The following is a 21,833-nucleotide window of genomic DNA, read 5'->3' as shown; positions in this document are numbered from 1 at the left end:
GTCTAAAGCCACTGAAAATCATGCTAAAAAGTGAGGATGTTATTGGTCATTATAAGATCATTTCCCATTTTTATCCAAGTAGTCCCTTTTTACAGCAATGCAAATGTACAATAGCAAGAAAAGAGAAGACTGGCTTACACCTGGCAAGAAATTCAGACACTACCTTATATATATATTACTCCAAACAGCCATCAGCTTGACTTACAGGGATTACACAAGCAGCCCTGTCAGATTTTCGAATTACATGATGTTTTTAGTGTATACAATTGAAAAAATAATAGAAGGAAATCTCAAGTCAGCCCATACCCCCAATCAGAAGGTATTCAATGGGGATGGTGGAAAGGCAAAAAAGAAGAGAAAGATATCTCAATAAAGACTTTTTTGAGGCAAACACAGAAGTCTTTGATTGCAGCCCTTGAATTGCAGCCAAAATAATAATAAATCAATTGTAACAAATTATATTTACAATGTGTGACCTTGTGTTACATGCTCAGGAACTCCCTCCTGAATACCATAGCTGGTTCTTTGAACACCTAGACACTTTGAAGTTCTTTATGACTTTATTATTAACTAAAGTTCTAATACTAAGAAATACCTTAAACATTTCTCATTACAACTGCCTTTTAAATAAGAGGCATGTTTTGTAATTGGAAAAGAAGAGCCAATAAAAGCAAACACCCCTTTCCTTGCTCACACCCTGCTTCTTACTGCCCTGCCCATTCCAGCCAGCACTGCAGCTGGACTTTCAGCAGTGAGTGGTGCATGACACATTGCTCAGAGCCTAAGAAACACTGCTGAAGCCATCAGAGCTTCCCAGAGTCATACCAAGCCTTTGGAGGGTGTGCATACATTTAAAGACTTTGGGATGGTTACCCCTGTTGTGGGAGAAACCCAACCTACAGCAAACATGCATCAGTAATGCTTTTAAGGGGTAAGGGATCCGAACAAGTAAGAGCACTGCATGAAAATGGGCTGTAAATGCAAGAGCATCCCACACCTTGCTGTGGAACAGCCTCAGAGCTGACCCTGGGCATAGCCTGCTGGGAGAGCCACAGAGACTGATGCAACATGGCTCCAATTCTGACTAACAGATCCTGGATGTGCTACTTCTCTCCCACCATTTCCAGTTAATTTGGGCGTAGCACAGCTCCAATCCCCAGAGGTACCCAGAAAAGTGACTTCAGCAATGAAAATCCTCTCAAAACCGAGCCCAGTGTGCTGGCACCAAGCCCCTCTCAATGTGCTGGTCTCAGGAATCTGCAGTGCACAACTCAGAGGTTTGTACTGCAGCACACACCTCGTTTCTGTACACAGGACAAGTGCCCTCCTCGTGCCTCCCAGCAGACATGAGCAGCCTGCATGCTGCCTTTGAGGAGGCAGATCAGAACTGCTGCCTTGTTTATATAAACTGTCTGTCAGCCTGCTCTTCCTGAGCACAAGTATTTCTTCTCAAACAAAAAATGGTTAATAAATCAACATTTGGCTCATCTTCCTACGCCTCCCTGAGTGCTTTTTTATTAGAGGTTTTCAATTTTGCTTCCACAAACCCTGATTGTGCCTTCTCCTTTTTCATAGGCTAAGATTAAGAGCCCTTTTTCTTGCAAATTACAGCCACACATTCCCATCTGGTAACACTGAGCAGCAGCTTTCCTCAGAAAGATCTGCAAGTCAAACTAGCAGCTTCCCCTGGAGAAGAGGAGTCTGCCTGCACTTCTGGGAGGTACATAACATTTTTCTTTCCTAGCAAAGGGATAAGGCCCAAACCACAGATTTGTGCTACCTGATGAGGGCATCCTTGGGCAGAAACAGCTATCCTGGCTTGCCCAGCACTGCTCTCTATGCTGCTCAGTGGTCAGAAAAAGGGGGATACTTATGGTTCTCTATTTGCCACTTTCTGTCTTCATTTAAAGAAATCAGTGTGGAAACTTGCAATACATTTAATGGGGTGTGAAAAGATGAGTTCAATTATTTGGATGGAAAATGGTGCTTGTGGCCCAGATGAATAGCTTACTAAACAGCTGAGGTAAAAGGAGGAGTAGAACCCAACTCCTCCTAACTGACTTCTCAGATTCAACCACCCAGAAGCTGATGAAGTATGTCACACTCTGCCTGCACTGCCCACACCTCTTCCTCCTTGCTATAAAATCTCACTGGTCTTGGGAAACAGGAGCCAGCCTAAAGTCACTGACATATGCCTCCCATATTTTCTCCCATCAAAAAGGTTTGGGAGCTCCTGGCCTTGCATCCAAAGCCTTGCTGAGGAGTCCTGGCAGCCAGGACCAGCATCTGGATGCCCAAGTGCCAGATGCAGCTCTTCTGGCACTTGCTCACTGAACAGCCTGATGTGTGCTGCTCCTGCTCTTCTCCTCTTCCCTTCCTGTGTGAGAGGACAAAGCACCTGCATCCACCAAAGCACCATGCACCTGCATCCACCAAAGCTCCTCCTTCCTCTCCTCAAACCACACAGCCTCCAGTGGGGTATTTCACTTGCTCCCAGGAACATGGGCAGCCTCCAGAGCTCAGCACAGCTGTGGCAACTGAGGAGATCCATGGAATGCTTTACTGGCCCCACTACAGCACTGGCCGGGCTGGAAACATGGCCCAGAGCATGGTATCACTCATCTTAGGATGCTGTGCAATAAAACCACCAGGAATCTTCTCAGTTTCATGGCCAGAAAGAAACTCTGGCTGAGAAAAATGCACTGACTGCCTGTATTCTGCAGCTGACTATTGGTGTCAGTATCAATCTATGTCATACTAAAAGCTGTCACTAGGCTCTGGACACTGAGACATGCTGCTCTTAGGAAATGCAGCACTGCAGAGAAAAATGGTGAACTGTGTAAAGAAACAGATCAGACCTGCCAGAATCTATAGCCAGGTCAAAAGGATCCTGGCCCTTAAGGTGTTCTGTAGCTAACAGCCTGCCCTTGATTGCAGATTCAAACACTTCAGAAGCCTTCAAGCAAGCCAGAAATACTTTTAATAATGTACACAACCTGAGCTTCCTCCAGCCAAATGCTAAAAGTCTATAGATGTTTTAACAAATTAACAGCATGGAGACATCTAACAATTGATATGCACAATCCCCCTGAGCCTTGATCTCATCACAGTTCTTTTGCATCAGCAGCAGCTTCAATATGATGCAAGGCCTAAGAGAGCAGGGAATGACCTCCTGTTAGATCTCCCAACATGCGGCAGGAAGTTTGAAACAAACCTTAGAGGACTGCACTTACATCTGTGTAGAGTGAGCAGGCTGAATTGCACTTTAAGTTGATAAAACCCAGCATCCTACTCACTAGAGGAACACAGAGGACTGGTTGCAGCAGGCTCTCTCTCTCACAAGCTCCCACAGCACATGTTGGTAGCCAGGGGTTTCCAGCAGCCTGATGAAGTCCACAACCCTTTCACTCAAAGGCCCTTTTTTTGTAGGACACGTCACCCTCTGACAAATGCAGAGCAAGCTCATGTCTCAGGACCTTCCTTCCCCATCCACCTGCCTGGAAATTTAAGAGCTGACATGGAAGAGTCAGATTTAAATGAGCTGGCTTGAATCCTGCCCACACCTGCCTGCAGCTGTGCCCAGCCAGGCCCATGATTTATTTGCTGGGCAGCTGGGAGTGACCTGCCCCGAGCTGTGAACACAGCCAGAGCCCTCTGCCTTAAAAGTTCCTGGGGCCACCACTCTGGCATTGAGCTAAGTGACCTTGACCATGCTGCTGAAGGAATTCCCAACCGCACTGCCACCAGCTTCTTGTGGATGCTGAGGGGCTGTTTAATTTTGTCTCTCACTCTTTAATTAAACACTAATCTCTAGAGGACAGAGTTTATTGCTTGTGGCTTATCTCAGCATCTGTGGCATTATATAGAACATCAACATCTCCACAATAATACCTGTCAGCAGGGCTGCCTCCTTCCCAAGGCACATACCCAAATCTTGCAGACCTTTAGCAACCATCACTGTCTACAGCAGGGGTATTACAGGAGGTGCACCCAGGCTGTTGGCTGCAAACTGAATGCAGGAACGTGACTGCTCTTCTGTCAAGTGGTTCAGAGCAGCCAAGGGAGAAATCCCAGTGGCCTTACACTAACTGTGGAAGGACATGCAATAGCTGAGCTGACAAAATCAGAACGAGGTGCCCAGCTGGGACAAAGTTACCTCAGCAGAATATTTCTGAATAAATTTGGAGTGCAAAGGAACTTTGTAGCGGATCAGCACTTTAAATCACCGGGTTAGTGCAGTTAAAATATGATATTAGAAGCTTTAAAATGAGGTTTACCACCCTGTGAAACTTTATGGAGAAGCTGAAAAACAAAAGGTTTACTCAGCTCTAAAAGAAGCTAACTGAAAAGGAGAACCAAAGTAAAATCAAGGAAAGTCTAGAAGCCTAAATACTTTTTCTTTCTTTTAACATAACTGCTCCTTCCCTCCACTTATCACAATGTCACCTTTCCACAGCAGGCTGGTAGTGGAGCATCATCCAATTTTTGTGAAACATCACACCTGAACAGGAGGTTTGCATCCACCTCTAATGCCAGCAGAAGGATATAGGGGTGATGTAGGATATATATATAGAGAGATATATATAGGATATATATTATATGTATATTTCAACATCTGCCCAGGAGTCAGCACCCAGCCAGATCAGATTGGTCTGACAGAGAGCAGAACTTGGCCTTTACTAACTGCATAAATTTTCCTTTTCTCACCATACATGTTAACCCCAGCTAGTTGGGGATTAACTCCAACTACTGTTAATCCTACACCAAGGTTGAAGAAACAACCAGTATTTTATAACACCTGAAAGAGCCTTCTTGGAGTACCTGTAATAAATGCTGCTTAGGGCAGTGCAATGAGCACCAGTAGCAGCCCAATGAAAAAAAGAATGATACAGGCAGGGTGGCTGTGCAGAACATGTCTTAGGAGTAACTATATTGGTTATATGTAAATACATATACAAATATATATATAAAATATTAGGAGTCAACCAAAGTCCGGGGTGAGGACTAGGAGTCAGCTCTAAGAGGCAGGACCACACTCCCCTCCTCCCAGAAAACACCTGCTAATTCTGCAACTGTGCAGGGTGGGTTTGGACAGCTCTAGTCTGTGCTGTGCCCCCATTAAATGATCTCAATACACCACAAGAGTTAAACTCACACACTCTGTGTGAGACTGTGTTTTTGCTTTTGTTTTGATTCATTAGTTAAAGAGGCACCCGTCTTAATTAAACTGATTAACATCCATTAGGTCTGCCTGCTCTGCTTTCATGTGATATTCATTGTCACTTTTCTAAGTGAGAAGGGAAAAGCTCAGCTCCTAGAACCAAAGACAAGTTACAAAAAATGCCTACAGAGAGCAAGACAATCTAGTCCAGACAGGTCTAATCAGAGAGAGTAGAAGGCTTCTGCTTATGCTGCTGCCTCTGCTAAGATTTCAGTGGTCGAATGAACTAAGAGCCTTGCCAGGGAAGAATTATTCACTTCATAGCTATTTGGTAAAAAATGCCATGTTTTACTGTCAGTATTATGTCAAGAATAGGTAACTTTCAAGCCCAGTGTCCTCTTCCAGCACTTTCAATTTGTAGAGAGCACTGTAGGCCCTGTGAGTGTCACAGCTGTGATGCTGCAGAATGAGAAGCTGCTCTGTGAAATCCTCCCAGCCTGTACCTATTTCGACAGAAACAGAACCTGGTCCTTTGCCTCTCCCTCTTTATTACTGATAAGCCTTGCTTGCAGCATGTTCTTCAAAGGAGCTGCCATGTAGAAACACTGACATTTGGCAAGGGAAAGCTTCATCCAGAATTATGATCTCATTTGCATACGTCTGTAACTGAGATATCTGAACAACAGAGTTTGTCAAGTAAACATGAACAAAGCACGATTCAATAAACCCTGTCTGTTAATAACCAACATCTGTGACTTTCACAAATTAAGCCCTACAGTAGATCACAAGGAGTTAGCAAAAAGGGAATGCAAAAATGCTAAACTGCACGAAAGAATACAGATAAATAACAATCAACAGTCTTACCACAGAGCAAGTCTCTGCTCAATTTCCTTGAGAAAACCAGTGTGAAATTTGTGCAAAGGTTCAAAGTTGGAGAAAATTAGATTTTTCAGTGTTTCAGGCATGCAATCCTCTTTACTCACTGCACTCTGAAACCACTACAAAGGAAAAAAGAAGCAAAATTATCAGTGGGTGGAATGCAGAAGGTATGATCATTTTCTGTCTTTATGTACCTAACCCAAATACTCCTAACAGCCAAGCCAGTAAGAATCCTATTAATCTGGCACTAGGAATACAACCCAGACTATCCCTGACACTCCTGTGTGCTGAACTGGTGCTCTTATCAGAGATCAGACCCTGCACAGCTGAAAAAGGAACTCCCTTCCCTTTTGCCATCACTGATCAAATCTTGAAAATTCTTTTCAAACCCAAACTGGTCAGTCAATACAAACTGAATTTGCACATGCTGCAGGTGCAGGAGAAAGAGCATTACAATACTTGTAAACAATTCAGTAAAAGCAAAAAAAAAAAAGCTCTGCATTTTCTTTTTGCCGAGTTCCGTCTGAAATGCCTTTGGTAGGAGTTGGCTCAGTGAGCACCCACGCTGCTGTGTGCACACAGAGGCCATCACTTTGCAAAGTGAGCAAGTGGAAGACACTGCTATCACAAAACTGGAGTGGCAGTGACAGGCACTGTAAGGACTGAAACAGGCTCCTGCTCAGTCTTGCACCATAGTCTCTTTATTTCACCCTAACAGGCTATGGGTGACACAAAACCATAGGACTAGGCAGCTTGCCAAGGCAGTAATGCCTATTGTCTTCCACAGGGTAACACTGCTCACTCCTTACTGCCCTGAGGGAGAGATCCTTCCCAAGCTTCCCTCTCCCCTGCTTTATCTCAGCACCAGGCAGAACTAAAGTTGAAGCTCATCTACCAGGTCTCAAAATTCATGCACAGCAGTTGTTCCTTTTCCAACTATGCTGGCTACTTGTTCACTTTCACTGGCCTCCTGGGCCAGTCATTTGTGGAGCATAGCTGATACAACTGCATGCTAACCATCAGGCCCATCCCTCTTGGTGATCCAGCAAATTCGAATTTGCCTTTCACAAGAATGAGAGGATGGGGTGGAAAATGGGCTTTAGCTCTGAAGAGCTACAACTTTTTGTTTCTGCTGCCACTGGGTGAAATACCACATGAAAACAGCATATCTGCTGTTGAGACCACAGTAATGACTGCAGAACTGTCCCACAGAACCTGGTCTCTTCCCTCAGCGGGCTGGCTTCCCAAAAAGCAAGGGTAAGTAGCAGTGTGGCCAGAGCTACTCTGCTGCCTGCAAAAACCATGCTATACTGGCTCTGTCCAAGCTGGGGTCTGATTAGCTGCATCTGTCATGTGGGATCCTGGAACAGAGAGGCAGCTGAGGAGAAACTGTGTCCCTGGTTCCCAGTGGTCCCAGCGCTCCCCCCTGAAGCATGTCCTCCTTACCACAACACTCAACACAGGAGTAGGGCAATGCACCTTGCTGGGTGATTTAAGAGCTGAGAGGTCTGGAGCTGGCCAAAATGCCATGAAGGGGTTTGTATCCAGTGCCATTTCACAGAAAAATGGTTACTTCAGACCAGATCTTGCACACATTATTCACGGAAGTGAAACAAGACTGTTGCTGTGTGTGCAAAGATGGCAGCTATTTGCCTTGGTGATTTGAACAATCACACTCTGACCAGATGCTACAGATGAATGACTCATTTAACACACAGTTTCACTTTCTGAAAAATCAGAATCATTCAAATAGGTACTCTGCAATATTTCATGTTAAATGGAGGGCGTTTAATACAGTAGAAAACATTTATATGTGCCCCTAAGGAGCTACTTCAGTTTTAAGAGAAGTCATTGAAAACCCACAGGCATTTTTAGTAATTATAACCACAAAGCATGAGAGCAAGAAAACATAAGTGAAGTGTGTCCCAAGTTCCTCAACCTGATACAGTTTCTTAGTGCATGTTACTAACCACAGAGCAAACCTCTGCTCTCTGATTCTCCTGTTACTTCCTCCCTGGAGGAGAACTGCCCTGCACAGCAAAGAGTAACCACAGTGCAGAATGTAACAGCAGCCCAGAGCAGCGAGGATGTTAAATGGAGCAGATGAAACACCCCCCTGCCCAGAGCTTCACGTGTTCTGTGAGTCAGGCTCAAGCAAACATACCGATGTGATGACTTCAAGGTCCTTCAGGTATGTTCGCTCCGTGGTGGCCACTTCCTTAGCAATGAAGTAAGCTTTCTCAGTTGGGAACCTCTGTGAATTGCAAGCACATTAGGTTTTCCTCTGCTTTTATGGAGAAAAAACTGTAGATAATAAATCACAGAGAGAGTTACAAACCAGTGACCCTTGCTTGTGGTTATGGTGTGACTCATCCTTGAATGTTCCTAAGTCCTGAAGCCCTAAAAGCAACCCTTCCTTGCAAACACAAGAGAGCAAGAACTTTCTGTGGGTTTTTGAGAGACTTCTTTTTCTGCCAAGATGATTTCTACTGCTTTGGGGTGCTGATTTTCCTTTCAGTTTATTTCTGGAGCAGGACATGTTGTGAAATTCATAAAAAAATCCTTTGCAGGCTAAATGACCATTTAAATCAAGTGTAAAATTTGACAAAGCAACAAAAATTTGTGTCTGATTATTATTAAATTTTGTCATCGGGATGGTGATCCACAGGAAAAATACTTCTGAAAAAAATTCAAACCTGTAAGATTTTCTTGGCTGGATAACATAACAGTGAGAGAGGGGAAGGATTTTAGATTAGGTTACAGATTTAAAATTTCTTAATTCTGAAGAGCCAAAGGAACCCAGCTGATCTTCCTCTGTGATGCTCAGGAAGCAAAAATTAAGAAAAAAACATCCATAGATATTTTTCCTTTGTTTCCTCCCTGAAGACAAACGATGCAGTGCAAACACTATGAATGCCCTGTACAGGGAGACTGTGTGGGCATTTCCCAGTCAGAAAGCACCCCCAGGAACCATCATCAGCTGGTGCACACAGTCACTGGCTGCTCTGTCTTGGACTGGCACACAGAGTCCTGGCTCCATTAACCGAGTCTCAGATTTTCTTCTTCTCAAATTTCCTTCACACATCTTGCTAACTATGCACAGTGGGAAACGAGATCTTCCTTACACAAACTCCCACTTCCCAGCAAAGCCATCAGAGTTTCTTTCTCCCTCCTGAGATGCTCCAAGACGAGGAGAAAAAACTAGCTACAGAAGGACAAGAGGAAGCTCCTCTCACCCAGCAGCAGAGGAGGGATGAGCCAGCAGGCACCCAGAACAGCCCAGCTCAGACAAACATTTTATCTTCAGAAAGCAGTTTTGGATGTGATGCTTCCTTATGGTTTTGCTGCAATGATGGGTCTGAGCCAAACACTCCCAGCTGATTGCTGCAGGCTGTGGCACAGAGAGAGCATTTTCTACTCCCACAACCAGATGCTCCCAGTGGTGCTCCCAGCAGAGACAGACTGGAGAGCCTGGGTTGGATATTCCCACAACAGGCTCAACACTTCCTTTTCTTTCTGTCACCTGGAAATCTTCCCTCCAGTAAGACAATGGAGCTGACTGTTTTGTTACAACAAACTACCAAACTCCACTCCTTAAAAGCAAGTTCAGATTTATAGGAGACCCCATCCAAACAAGCTCCTGAGGTTGCCTGGAACCTCAGGAGCAACAGGAACAACCCAGATTTATCACAACACATCGGAGAGAAGAGAGACAAGGCCAACTTCGTTCACCTTACCTTTCTTTTGACCTCTTCCTCATCATCAGCCCTGATGCATGACGGGTCATTCAGCAAAGGGCTGACCAAGGGAGATGACTGCTTGGCATCAGGGCTCAAGTTTGGAGATAAAGTCATATTTGCCACTGATGGTCCTCCTTGGGAATTGATGGAAAGCTCTGAAAGGTGAGGGCTGCCAGTCAGAGAACCTGCTAAGAAAAATGATAAAAGAGAAATCAGTTAGGACAAGCTTTCTCAAGAAAGTACCACAAGGAGTCATAAACTTAAACTGCAGCATGTGAAATTATGCTACAAGACACAGCCATCAGGGTCCTCAAACTAGCCCAAATGGCCTTGAAGCCAGAGGAACTGCATCCACTTGCATTCACCATGTAAGTATTTTTTAGCTGATAAAACTGGCTGAAATTAGTGTCTCTGTAGGGCAGGAATCAAGGCACAGATGACTGAGCTGCAGTTCTTTACCGTGGGAGGGGTGAGGCACTAGAACAGCTTGCTCAGGGAAGCTGTGGCTGTCCCAGCCCTGGCAGTGCTCAAGGCCAGCCTGGATGGAGCTCTAAATAACCTGGTCTAGTGAAAGGTGTTCCTGCCCATGGCAGGGGGTTGGAGCTAGGAGGTCTTTAAGGTCCCTTCCAACCCAGGCCATTCTATGATTCTAAACATAAACTTGATATAAAACATTTCACCATTGCAATCCACTCTATAGAAGGAGAATAAATACAACAATACAGTAATCGTTCCAGGAGTGCCATTCTTTCCAGCAAGGTAGAACTTCAAACACTCAAATCAGTACTTCAGAGGGAACTACAGGACAAGTTAGTACGAATTTATCTAGTTGAGGTCTAGAGAAAAAGGATGACTTTCTACAGAATTGTGGCTGCTAAGATCAGTCAGATCTAACATGAAGGGAGAAAACTACTAGTTCCCCAACTTCTACACACAACACGAGTATGTATATTATACCTTGTAGGTCTTTCCATGCTCCTCTGATTGTTTGGGATGGAAATGCTAGCATTACATTTACATGAGAAAAGCAATACTTTTAATGCACAAAGCATGACAATTTCAGATTTTCACAGATATAAAATCCCATTTCATTTTGGATTAAAAATATTAAAGAATTAGACAATTAGTTACACTTCCATGGATTCATATACACTAGATTAAATTACTGATATTAGCAAATTTTGCCTTCTGGGAGGCAGCCAGATTAATGACTGCACAGAAAGAAAGTTTGCCAAAAATGCCCAGTCTTCTCCCAGTTATCCCCTCCTCCATACATCTGACAATCTAAACCTGTTTTAGAAGAAGAATCTGTCATGTGGAAGAACATTTACAGTCTGTGCCATTTTGGCATCATACATTAAAATCCAACAAAAAAAAATGTGACAAGCTCTTGACTACCACAGCCAACAGGCTGTCTAAGATGAAATGTAAAACACATACATCGCCGTGTATAATTAGGGCCAAATACAATTTACTATCATGTGATTATGTCCTCCCTAAATTATCATAGGTAAATGTTCCTGTTGCTAAAAAAACACAGCTGAGATACTCCAGTAAATATAATAAAAATAAATATAATTAGGCCAGTAGTAGAACCTATTTATTTTCTGGAAAAACTCAAGCTTTATTGCTAGAACATGAATGTTTTCCAGTTCCAAACCAGTTCACGTTTATAAATCATTCCTTTGAAAAGAGAAGGAAAAAACAGCACAGTTATCAGTTTACGTAATCATGACAGTTATGTAGCCTATTAAAAATCAAAGTCAAAGCAGTATTTGTCTGTATTATTACAGCTAGCAAGAAAGGATTTACCAACAGTTTCACACTAAATCAATGTTCAGTGAAATTTGAGAAAATGCCACAGCTTGTTACACAAATGTCAATTTTATTGACACTAGCACACAACTGTATACAGTATTTTCCAAAGAAATGGAATTCATAATTGAGAAATAGTGAAATGGATTAATAGCAAGGTTGTAAGGTTAAAAGTACTTAACTACATTACAAAAGACATAAGAAAAGTGATATCACCTCAAACGTGGAAACAAAGAAATTCTGGCACTATGCCTGTCATACGACAGCGAATAAATGATTTGCACCTCTGTGAGAAGTTCACAGCATTGTAGTCTAGGAGTTAAATAGCACCTATCTGTGATAGATAGATATAGATATATTCACATATCTATCTACCTATCTACAATCCTAAAACTAAGCTCTGATGTACTGTTACTTTTATCAGTACAACTCAAGTATTTCAAACTACAAAATATCAAAAGGACAATGAATTAGAAAGACATCCTATCTTACAGTTGGAAGACATTAACCTGGGAAAAGTATTATGGAAAGTATCACAAAAAATGTGCCTGGTGGCTCACAGCACTGTGTACACACCCAACTGATAAAAGACTCTGCATGTCAATGCATCACCGACATTCTCAAAGTTATTTTGCAGCACGCTGAAATGCTGCATCCTCCCTTTTAGTACCAATGTGGGCAGGAGCAGTGACCAAACCCAACCTACACCACCACCACCTACAAGCAGGAGCTCAGTCAGACCCCACCTACCAATACACTGAACAAGTGAAAATTTAAACCAGTTACAAGAAAGTGGCTGCATTATGAGAGGACCTCAAAATGTCCTTACATTAGTACATTCTGGGGCCTAATTACAACCAACACAGCCACAGGTATCAACACACTGGATGTTGCTCTGGGAAATGTGGGAAACAAGTTCGTTTTGGTGTGAAAAAATCAGTAAGCCATGAAGAAATGAAAATGGAGGTTGTTCCCTCCCCCATCACCAATCAATCAGGACACATGTCATGCTGATGGGTCATGGCAGTGCTGCAAAGCCACTTTCTCTTTTTCACAGAGGTGAGGAATAAGTAACCTGAATTAACAAAGTGTTTCATCTGATCTCCTGCCACAGAAGAGTATATTCATACAGGCTCTACTCATCAACTACATACTGCAGAATATAAACAGAAGCAGAAGGGAGAAGACCAATCCTATTTACAAGGTACTGAAATCCCTTACAATTCACCCTAAAGGATTCATGGATTGACAAGCAATTATTAGCATATCATTTGCCAGATAGCAAATGCTACTGCATACTGGAGGCCTAAATGGTTTGCAGCTGGTAACATGGAATTGTCTTTGCTCATACTTCAAGTGATTTTTATTTAGATTCAGAATTGGGCCATCTTTCAAATTTAATGGAGTCAGCTGTATACACACAAATCAAGAGAAAGCAAAAAAGAATGTTTATCTGAGGATTATTTAAGTGTACACTAAAAATACATCATTGGAGGAGTGGGTAGGAATTATTAATTATTTTCTAAGTATGGGTTTAAGAAGAGAAACCAATACTGGTTGATGACACTGGCAAATAACAAGAATGCACTTTACCATGGCGTGCCAGATTTTACCATCAATGCCAAAATACCTGGAGTGATTCTTAGTTCCACTGACACCAGAGAAAGCACTACTACTGTTGCAGTAGTGAAGGTGACAAAAGAAGCAAAACTTAATTGAAATCTATTCAGGATAGATTGAAATCTAACTTGGGGGAAAACATCTATGAAATGACAATGGCATTTTACATGGCCACAGGACATGAAAGTATGGGTTATCCTCCTAGCTTTACACGTGTCTCAAATCTCTCCCAACCAACATACATATTCCATGTGCTACACAAATAGAAGCCAGCAGCTAGAATCAAATACTTAACAGCTACACCCTTGTCAAAATACACATCAGTTGCTTGCTGCAGTTTGGGGGTAGGAAGGTACAGAGTGCTGGCAAGCTGTGGGGGCCCTGCCAGAGGAACAGGCCAGGCTCTGCCCTCGGCCACCAGAGGTGATCCATCCCACTCACTGTACCTTGGATACTCTTGGCTCCTGTCACACACAGCTGTGAACCCACAGGGGCTGAGGGTGGTGCCCATGGAGTGTTGGGCTGAGTGACACTGCTGTAAGCATGGCTCACATCAAAGGAAAACCAGTTAAAATCAGTACTTTCTACATGATGAGGGAAGTCTCTCCCAGAGGTCAATTTACACCATAGGTGGCCTGAACTGCCTGCTGCCTCTTTGTTGACTGCATAGGCAGCATAAGATGACTTGAAATCCCTGGTTAGAAACTAACCTAACACAGGGGAGCTCCCCTCTTTGTGAGGGAGACAAATGGGACTCAGAGTATCCTAAAGATATTCCTCCTCCATTCCTTTTCTTCTGAAACTGCAGAATAACAAACTCAGGCCATTTAGTGTTCTGCATCTACTTTAAAAGGAACTGTTCCCATTCATACACAGTGTTTTTTTAACAGAGAGGAAGAGTACAGAAGTGTTAAGATGCCCATGGGAATGCTTCTTTTCTGTGGAGTACTGAGAAGTGATAATGGCTCAATTATGGAAAGTGAGAGAAAACATTATTAAAGGTGACTGAAATTCTGCTGGAAAACTTCATGTACCGCTTAAGTCATCATCAAGTCAACTCTTGAGAGTTTTATTGTTCTCAGTGTTGTTATTATTATTATTAGAAATTAAAAACATATTAAGAGCCAGAAAAGCACCTTTCTGAGTACCTGGAATGTTGCAGGGCTTATTCTCTCTTACTCCTGCTCCATGGCCTGCTCGGCAGTCAGGGGAGGTTTGTGACATCCATATCCCACTAACTCAACTTTAATGTCTGATCAGTGTTTTCTAAACTCCAGTCTGGCAGATGAAAACAAGTTGTTTCCCTTTTCTCCTTGTCATTACTGAGCATATCACTTATGAAGGCTCTTTAATAAGAAAGTATCTGACAGAGCTGCCACTGCTGTGGCCACACAGTCCAGCTTAATTTTCCATTTTCACAGTGGTTGCATAGCTCTAATTTGCATCTAAATGTTTTGGTCAGAGAAGATATGTGGCATGGGGGAGAGATAGCACCAGATGAAGCAGCAGAAGTTTTCATATGCACTTCACCAATCACTAAAGTGATCAGATCAGTCACCTCAGATTGAAGAAGAGTTCAATAATGGTGTCCATCCCTTCTCTCCCCAGCTGTGAACCAGGCACAGTCATGCTGCTAAAGAGATATGGGATAGAGATTCTGCTCTGTTCCCCCTCAATGTAAGAAAAAAAATCCCACTGACTTCCACAAAAGCTTGAGGGGAACCAGTTCATCAAGCTGCACTTCTCTTCCCCATTACATGAATCAAGCTGGAGCAGTGGATACAGTTTGTTAGTTTGAAGAGTAGTTACACAACAGCTGTAAATTAATGGACAAACATCCCTGAATACAGTACCAAAGATTTTGAGGAGGAACGGGAATTAAAAACAAACTTATGAAGAAATCCAATGTCACACAACCACTAACTCTGCCTGGCTTGAAGAGGAGCTTGAGAGGAAGAAAGGTTCACTTTGATGTCACAGCTGCAAAATGCACGCCCATGGCAGTGAGCAGAATTTGGGAAAATGGTGCACCTTCTCAATGAACCAATTTCCTCATATTTAGGACAAAGCATCAGCCAGCAATTGGACAGAACAATTAAACCAGTGACAGTTTTACAGCAAAATACCAGTTAGAATGAGTAAAAGCCTTCAGGTACAGGTGAAACTAAAAATAATAATAAAAAAATTAATTCCATGCATACACAGTTAAATGGCTTGACATGCTTATAGTCTCATCAAGCTTGGTGTTGGTTTAGTAGCCAGCAGCCTCTCCAGCTGGTGAAGGTCCATGCTTTATTGGTGTACTGCAGAATTAGACAGCGGTGAGTGTGAAATCAGACAGTAACTGCTGTTGGCCTACATCAGGGTCTCCTCCCATGTTAGGAACAAAGAGTGAGCATTACAGTCTGGGGAGAATGCAAGGTCACTGGGCATCAGCCCTTTGTCTAGCCTTGATCTCTCCAGACAGAAATAGAGCGACCTACAGAAGGTTTTCCTGTTGTACCCAGGCTTAGGGTTAATTTGCCTTTGTTTGCCTTTAAACCAACATGACACAGTGCCACAATAGAATTGGAAACCTTCAGCCCCCATGTAAGCTAATGCCACAGCTACTGTCCATTCCACCAAGACACCTCCCCAGGACTGCAGTGATCCTGCTTACGAGCCCACAGCCCGGATTGCTGGGTGCAGCCTTCATTAGGAAATGAAGGGCAATCTGATTGTGCTCAGGGAAGCCCAAATGCCCTGGAAAAGAGACCTTCTCCCCTGGCTTCCCTCTTCTCTTTTGCTCCCCAGCATGGTGTGGTTTCTCAGCCTGAGAGTCACAACCTGGCGAGGGTTTTCGTTAGTTCTGAGGCGAGGAGTGCTCCGTGAGGCAGGATCACTGTAACAGGAGGAATCAGGTACTCCAAATACAAAATAGGCATTTCTGCAGTAAAAGGACATTGAGACAGTGCTCCAAACAATGCAAGGAACAGAAGATATACCATGCTTTGAGGATAGACAGAACATTGAAAAGGCTTTTTCTCCCAGAGAGGTACATGCTGACATAACAGTGCATACAATGAAACAAAAAATGTTTCTTTTTAAAAGGTATTAAACAAATGACAAAAATGAGAATGAAGTCCCCAGCATTGCCAATCTTAAAAATTAATTTTTACTATTGAGACTTATTTTAAAAATATCTATGCATGTGCACACACAGAAATCAGGAAAGGGCAGGGTAAGTGAACACTGCCAAGCTTATATACTTTTGTTAGTGGGCCCAGGTGATTTTTTTAGCAGGAAAAGGGAAATACAAGGATTCAGTTAATCAAATATTTTTAAGGTGCCTCGTGGAAAAGCAACAGGCATGAGCTCTAACATTCTCTGAACTAAACAGAAAGATCTACCTCTGATCTTGCTGAAAACCATCAAAGGCAAAAGCCTGTTCTCTTCTCAAAACCAGATTTGCAGCATTTTAAAGAAAGCATCTAATCTAATTTTAACAAGCTTGAAAGCTCTTGAATCAGAAAGCATTCATTTTCCTTCAACCTTCCATGCTCAGTCAGTGACAGCTGTATCATTACTGCCTTTAGACTTGATTTTTACCAATGTGAACTGTAGATTTTTATGGTTCTCAGGGCCAAAACTTAAAAAAAAAATCGTCAACGAAAATGACATCTTAAAACTCCAACCATTCTTGAGAAAACTATTTATCATGATGTCATGCAAATTTATGATCCTAAGGTCTTTACTCCCTTTACTGTAATAACACCACCATTATTTACACACATACTTGTGGAAAACATGCCTGTGAATACATTGCTCAGCCAGGCACAAAGGATTTCCAGATCTTGTAACATTTAAAAGAAAGTGCTCACTGCTTTTAATAACAAACAACATAAACCAAGCTTATTCTACATGCTCTTTATAGAACACAGAATTAGAACAAAAGAAAAAACACTCTGTAAAACTGCTACATGTCACCCAAACTAGGATTTTTGCTAATATGATGCCTTTGATTTTTAAGTAGAAATTCTGTATTTAAAAATATCAATGGCACCACACAGCCTAACCATAGGGAGGAACACAAAAGACACCTTTGCTCAGGATGCACATGTTGCACAACAATTATTTCCCTTACAAATAAGTAACTAAGATATATGCCTTTGTCTAGGCATACTTCAGTAACTATAGAAACTAGAGAAACAGAAGAGGAAAGATTTTGCTGATGTCAGTTTCCTAGGATTTAAATTTCCTTCCTTTCTAGAACCTGACAGTACAGGCAAAAATTTTTCCTGACGTAGCTTGACTGAAACCAGAGTCCACTGCTACTCACATTTGAGAAAAGTTACACACCAGGTGATGTGAGCCTTGGGTCCTCAAGATGTTAACACTGTGCATCTGCCACCTACCCTCAGAAGACCCACAACCATCACCACCACCAAGTAGGGGACACCAACAAGCAGCTGGATTTCTGAGAAAAGGACTCTTCTCCTACCACTGACAGCAGCCACAGTCTGACAGCAGCAAACAAAAGAAAGGCCTTCATATTAGAAATTGTTCCAGAAGATTCAATTTCCCTCATATATTTAGGGTTTCTCTTATTTTTTTATGGAGAAGAGGATTGATCCCCTAAATGAGAGGAAAGGTGAGCTGAAGTATACAGAAGCTGCCTTAAGAAACTACACTATTCAGAGAGAGAAAGAGAAAGAGAGAGAAGCATTATTGGAAGACTAAAACGGATTTTGGCTTACTTCACTTTTTTACATGCTCGAACAGAGAACCTCTTTCCTTCACACTCACTGCTCTTTCCAGCTGGTGACAACCATGCTGCAGAATGACAGGGATTCTCCAGTGATCCACATTTCTGTACACAAGGCTGTGACACCCAACTTCCTCAAACATGTGTGGAAGTCAGGAAAAACTTGGATTGGTAATTAGTTTTTCGTCATTAGAAGTTAAATTGCAGCAATTAAAATTTCATTCTAAAGTCACCTCTGACAGCAGTCTAATGGCTCATTAAGACAAATGAGATTAGTTAAACACAGAATTTGACAGAATTTATAGGTCAGGCATCCTTTTTTCTGTTAAAGAACTGTTCCAGAGATAACCATAGTTCATGCTAATTGCATGTAGATCATACCAATGAGATCTGAATCACTGGTTTTACCAAAATTCAAAATTGGGTCTGCTTCATCAGTTCAACTGATCAACATAATTGTAACTCTTTCTACTGGGACTTTAAACTCTCAGAAAAAGAGTGGAGAGCACATTATGCCAAAGGGAACTGCAAATAAATAGGGCTAGACATTTTTTGTGTGCTTAAGATGTTTTTTATTCTTCTTTTTTCCTTGTCTTCCTGGAGCTCCCCAGAAGAAACTTCTAGTGGTTATAGAGACTCTATCTTTGTGTGCTTATCATGGACTGAAGAGGACAGAATTTAAAACATCTCTACTTTTTAGTGAAGAAAAAATGGGGTTTATAAACAGCTTTTAGATCTGTCTGACCCATTTTCTATTTGACTTTCTCTGGTCACCACCAAGTACAGGAACCTCTGGCCTGAATGCCCTTGCTTCAAAATGAACAGAGCTGCTTCAACTAATAAAAACCTCACTGCAAACAAAAACCTGCCCTACAAATATTCAGGGGAGAAAGTACAGGTCCTGAAGCAGTCTGGTCAAGTAATACTGGCCCCATTTAGTGAACTAATTCACAAACCATTGTTTTTCCACTCTTTACTGGGTTCTACTGATTACAGTCAACATTACCAATGCTGCTCTGTGGAAAAAATTCTTTCTAGTTTTGCATGCCCTTTAATCTTGAAGAAAACTAATAGACTGATACGATTTTTTAAACTATTGATATGCAATTCTTTCATGATGCTCATCTGCCTATAACTCAGCTCTGTCTAGCTCACATAAGGTCAATGAGAATGGAGCAAACCTAAAAACTTTCAGTCACATGTTGACAATTTTTACCTATGGGAATTTCTCTTCAGTTTTTCTTGATATAATTTGTATTTAGCATGCACTGCAATGATTAGTGGGGTGATGCCTGTTAGGCAGGCTATGAGCCATGGGTGACATGGCAGCATTTGGTGTAAATCATCCTCAGAGAACACTCCTGTCTGCCATACACAAGGAGTATGTTTGCTAAGGGATATGGACTTCAACTGAAAACAGTGCAGTCTAAGCCATTCAGATATCAATCAGCCAAAGCTCCATACCTGGAATATCCTATGTAGTTCTTGGCTCCTACAACTTGCCACTCTCCTTCTTTCCTTCATCTATTTATTGACAGATTTAATATCCTGGGTCACTGAGGAAAACTAGATTCTAGGAAAGGCTGTAATGAAGAAAAAAAAATCCAGAAGATCCCAAGAGGACATCACAAATTTGAGCTGCTGCTGAATAGGAGAGCCCTTAAAATTGTCTGACATGACCTTTCCCCTGCCATTGTAGAGGATGGTTGATTGTGGTTAAGTAGTTGGAACAGCAAAGAATTAATTTAATTAAAATGAGGCTCTTTTATCCAGAGATTACCTAGATCTGCATGTTATTATGGACAAACCCCTAAGTGCTTCTTCCACATCCTCTGAAAAGACAGGAGATGGGTGATGCAGGACTACACAGTTCAGAGTGGACATAGATGCTCAATCTCACTGGGACTCAGCTGCCTCATTTGTACCAACTGCCTAAGGATATCTGGGCACTTGGTGAGTTTGGGACTGAAAAGTTCATTATTGACAATAAAAATTTTAGAATGGTGAATCAAAACTACCATCAGCCACATTCTAAAATCTACTGGAATTGGTGGGAGAATCTGGTAGTTACTCTGTCTGTAACTATCTGCTATACTTGAGACAAAGGTATGCTTAGATCACTGCTGCTGTCCAGTGTATTCAGATTAATAAATGTTTGTTAATAAGTGTATTCAGATTAATAAATAAATAAACAACAAACTAGAACTGACAAGTTCCTCTTGCCATGAGCACTTTGTGAGCCAGGGCAAGAATTCCTCCACCTCATCTCATTTGCGGTCTTGCCCTAAAGGTTTCTGCTCTTTTTCTGTAAGGTCCTTTTGATTGTTCCACAGAAACAAATTCCCAGATGAACTCTAAGGGGCCTGATCCTATTTTAAAATGTAAGTTTAAAACTCCTTTCTCACTTCACCATTCTTGGCAAGGGCTCAGACATGAACCACATGTCTGGTGGAGGAATTTGGCCCACAGACTGTTTTAATTACAACCTTGTCTGCTGATATTAAACGGAGCTTCACTGGCATTAGAATGCTGCAGAAGTAATTAATCCTAAATGAAATTATTTCCTATGTAGTTTATAAACTTTACTTCTTTTAACTGGAAGAATTCCATGTGTTGAAACAACAACTACTTCACCATTCAAAGCTGAAAAAATGCCAGAAGACAGAAAACTCCTCATATTGCATTTCTGAGGATAATATTGAAGTGGGAAAAGAAAAGCTGTTGAGATACTTTATTAACAACTAGGCTAACTCCAGCTACCCAGTGGGTCTGTTCTTACAAAGTTTAAAATTTAATGTCTTTGTAGGCATATGAGAGAAGAATCAGGCCTGGAAACAGTATCTGAAAGGATGCAAAATAGCAAACACTACTTATAAAATTTTATATTCATTTAAATACAAAGTGAATGTGAAATCTCTTCACTTTTTAAAGTAGCAGAAATGACTGCAAATCCTTTTGCTGAAAATCCATTACCTGAACTCTAATTTTACTGGCTAATGAAGCAATTAATTCATCTGTCCAAACTGCTATTACTTTACTTTATACCTACTGATACTTTTGCTGCACAGGCAATAAAAAATAAATCAAAAGAAGAGTCATGCACCCACCTCTCCATGCTCACACTATTTGCTGATGCGAGCTTCAACTACTTATATTTCATCTTATATATTGTGAACTTCAAGGCAATTATTTTACAGCTATTCTAAATCCAAAACACAAACCATCCTCTTTTAGAATCATATACAAGCAAGCTTTTCCCTAATTATCAATCTCACTGTTCGTAGACTCAGGCTTTTAACTACAGGAATAAATGAGAGTATTCCCTGTCCCCAAAATATCAGTATCTAAAGAGACGCTTTTAATGATTCCTGTTCAAGAATGACGTATCTAATCTCTAAGAATACCAACACTCTAAAGGAGGTGAGAGAGTTAATACTTATATTTACACAAAGATATGTTTTACTTTCAAAACAGAATATAACAACACATGTCTAACTACTAGGTATATACTAGGTATATTTTTAAATATCCTTCACTCAGATTAAACTTTGTTAAAGTGTGCATAGACCAAGGCATTAGAAAAATTAAAAAGACTTCTTATTTTATAATTTCTGTAAAAACAATCTTGAAATTTTTTATATTGTCTAAATTTACAAAGTCCTGTAACTTTTTCATCAGTACTTATGTGAATGGATTAATCATTGCTGCATGAATGAACTGCATGATGCAGATCACTGAGAGTAACCTGCAGTTCAGTCAATGCTCTTGTTCATCAGTTAAAATTCTGGGATTTATTTTCATTCTTCCACAAGAAAAATATATAAAAGTTAAAAATAAGGCCAATTATAAAGAGCACATCTTGTCTCCCAGCACT

General features: G+C 41.5%; 1 protein-coding gene across 4 annotated transcripts in view; it reads right to left on the bottom strand.

The window, feature by feature from the left end:
- The window catches only part of FARP1 (FERM, ARH/RhoGEF and pleckstrin domain protein 1), a 201,074-nt gene that overhangs the window by 21,979 nt on the left and 157,262 nt on the right, over positions 1 to 21,833 (bottom strand). For 2 of the 4 annotated variants that reach the window (XM_066545129.1, XM_066545131.1), the window contains exons 14-16: positions 9,778 to 9,968; positions 8,205 to 8,294; positions 6,026 to 6,159 (exon numbers count right to left, since the gene is read on the bottom strand). In XM_066545129.1, the coding sequence (XP_066401226.1) occupies positions 6,026 to 6,159; positions 8,205 to 8,294; positions 9,778 to 9,968 (415 nt within the window). The remainder of the gene's footprint in view (positions 1 to 6,025; positions 6,160 to 8,204; positions 8,295 to 9,777; positions 9,969 to 21,833) is intronic. The other 2 variants (XM_066545130.1, XM_066545132.1) reach the window with 1 other exon arrangement.

This window comes from Molothrus aeneus, chromosome 2 (genome assembly GCF_037042795.1).
Source record: "Molothrus aeneus isolate 106 chromosome 2, BPBGC_Maene_1.0, whole genome shotgun sequence".
NCBI classification, from domain to species: Eukaryota; Metazoa; Chordata; class Aves; order Passeriformes; family Icteridae; genus Molothrus; species Molothrus aeneus.
This window is presented reverse-complemented; position numbering and strand designations above follow the sequence as displayed.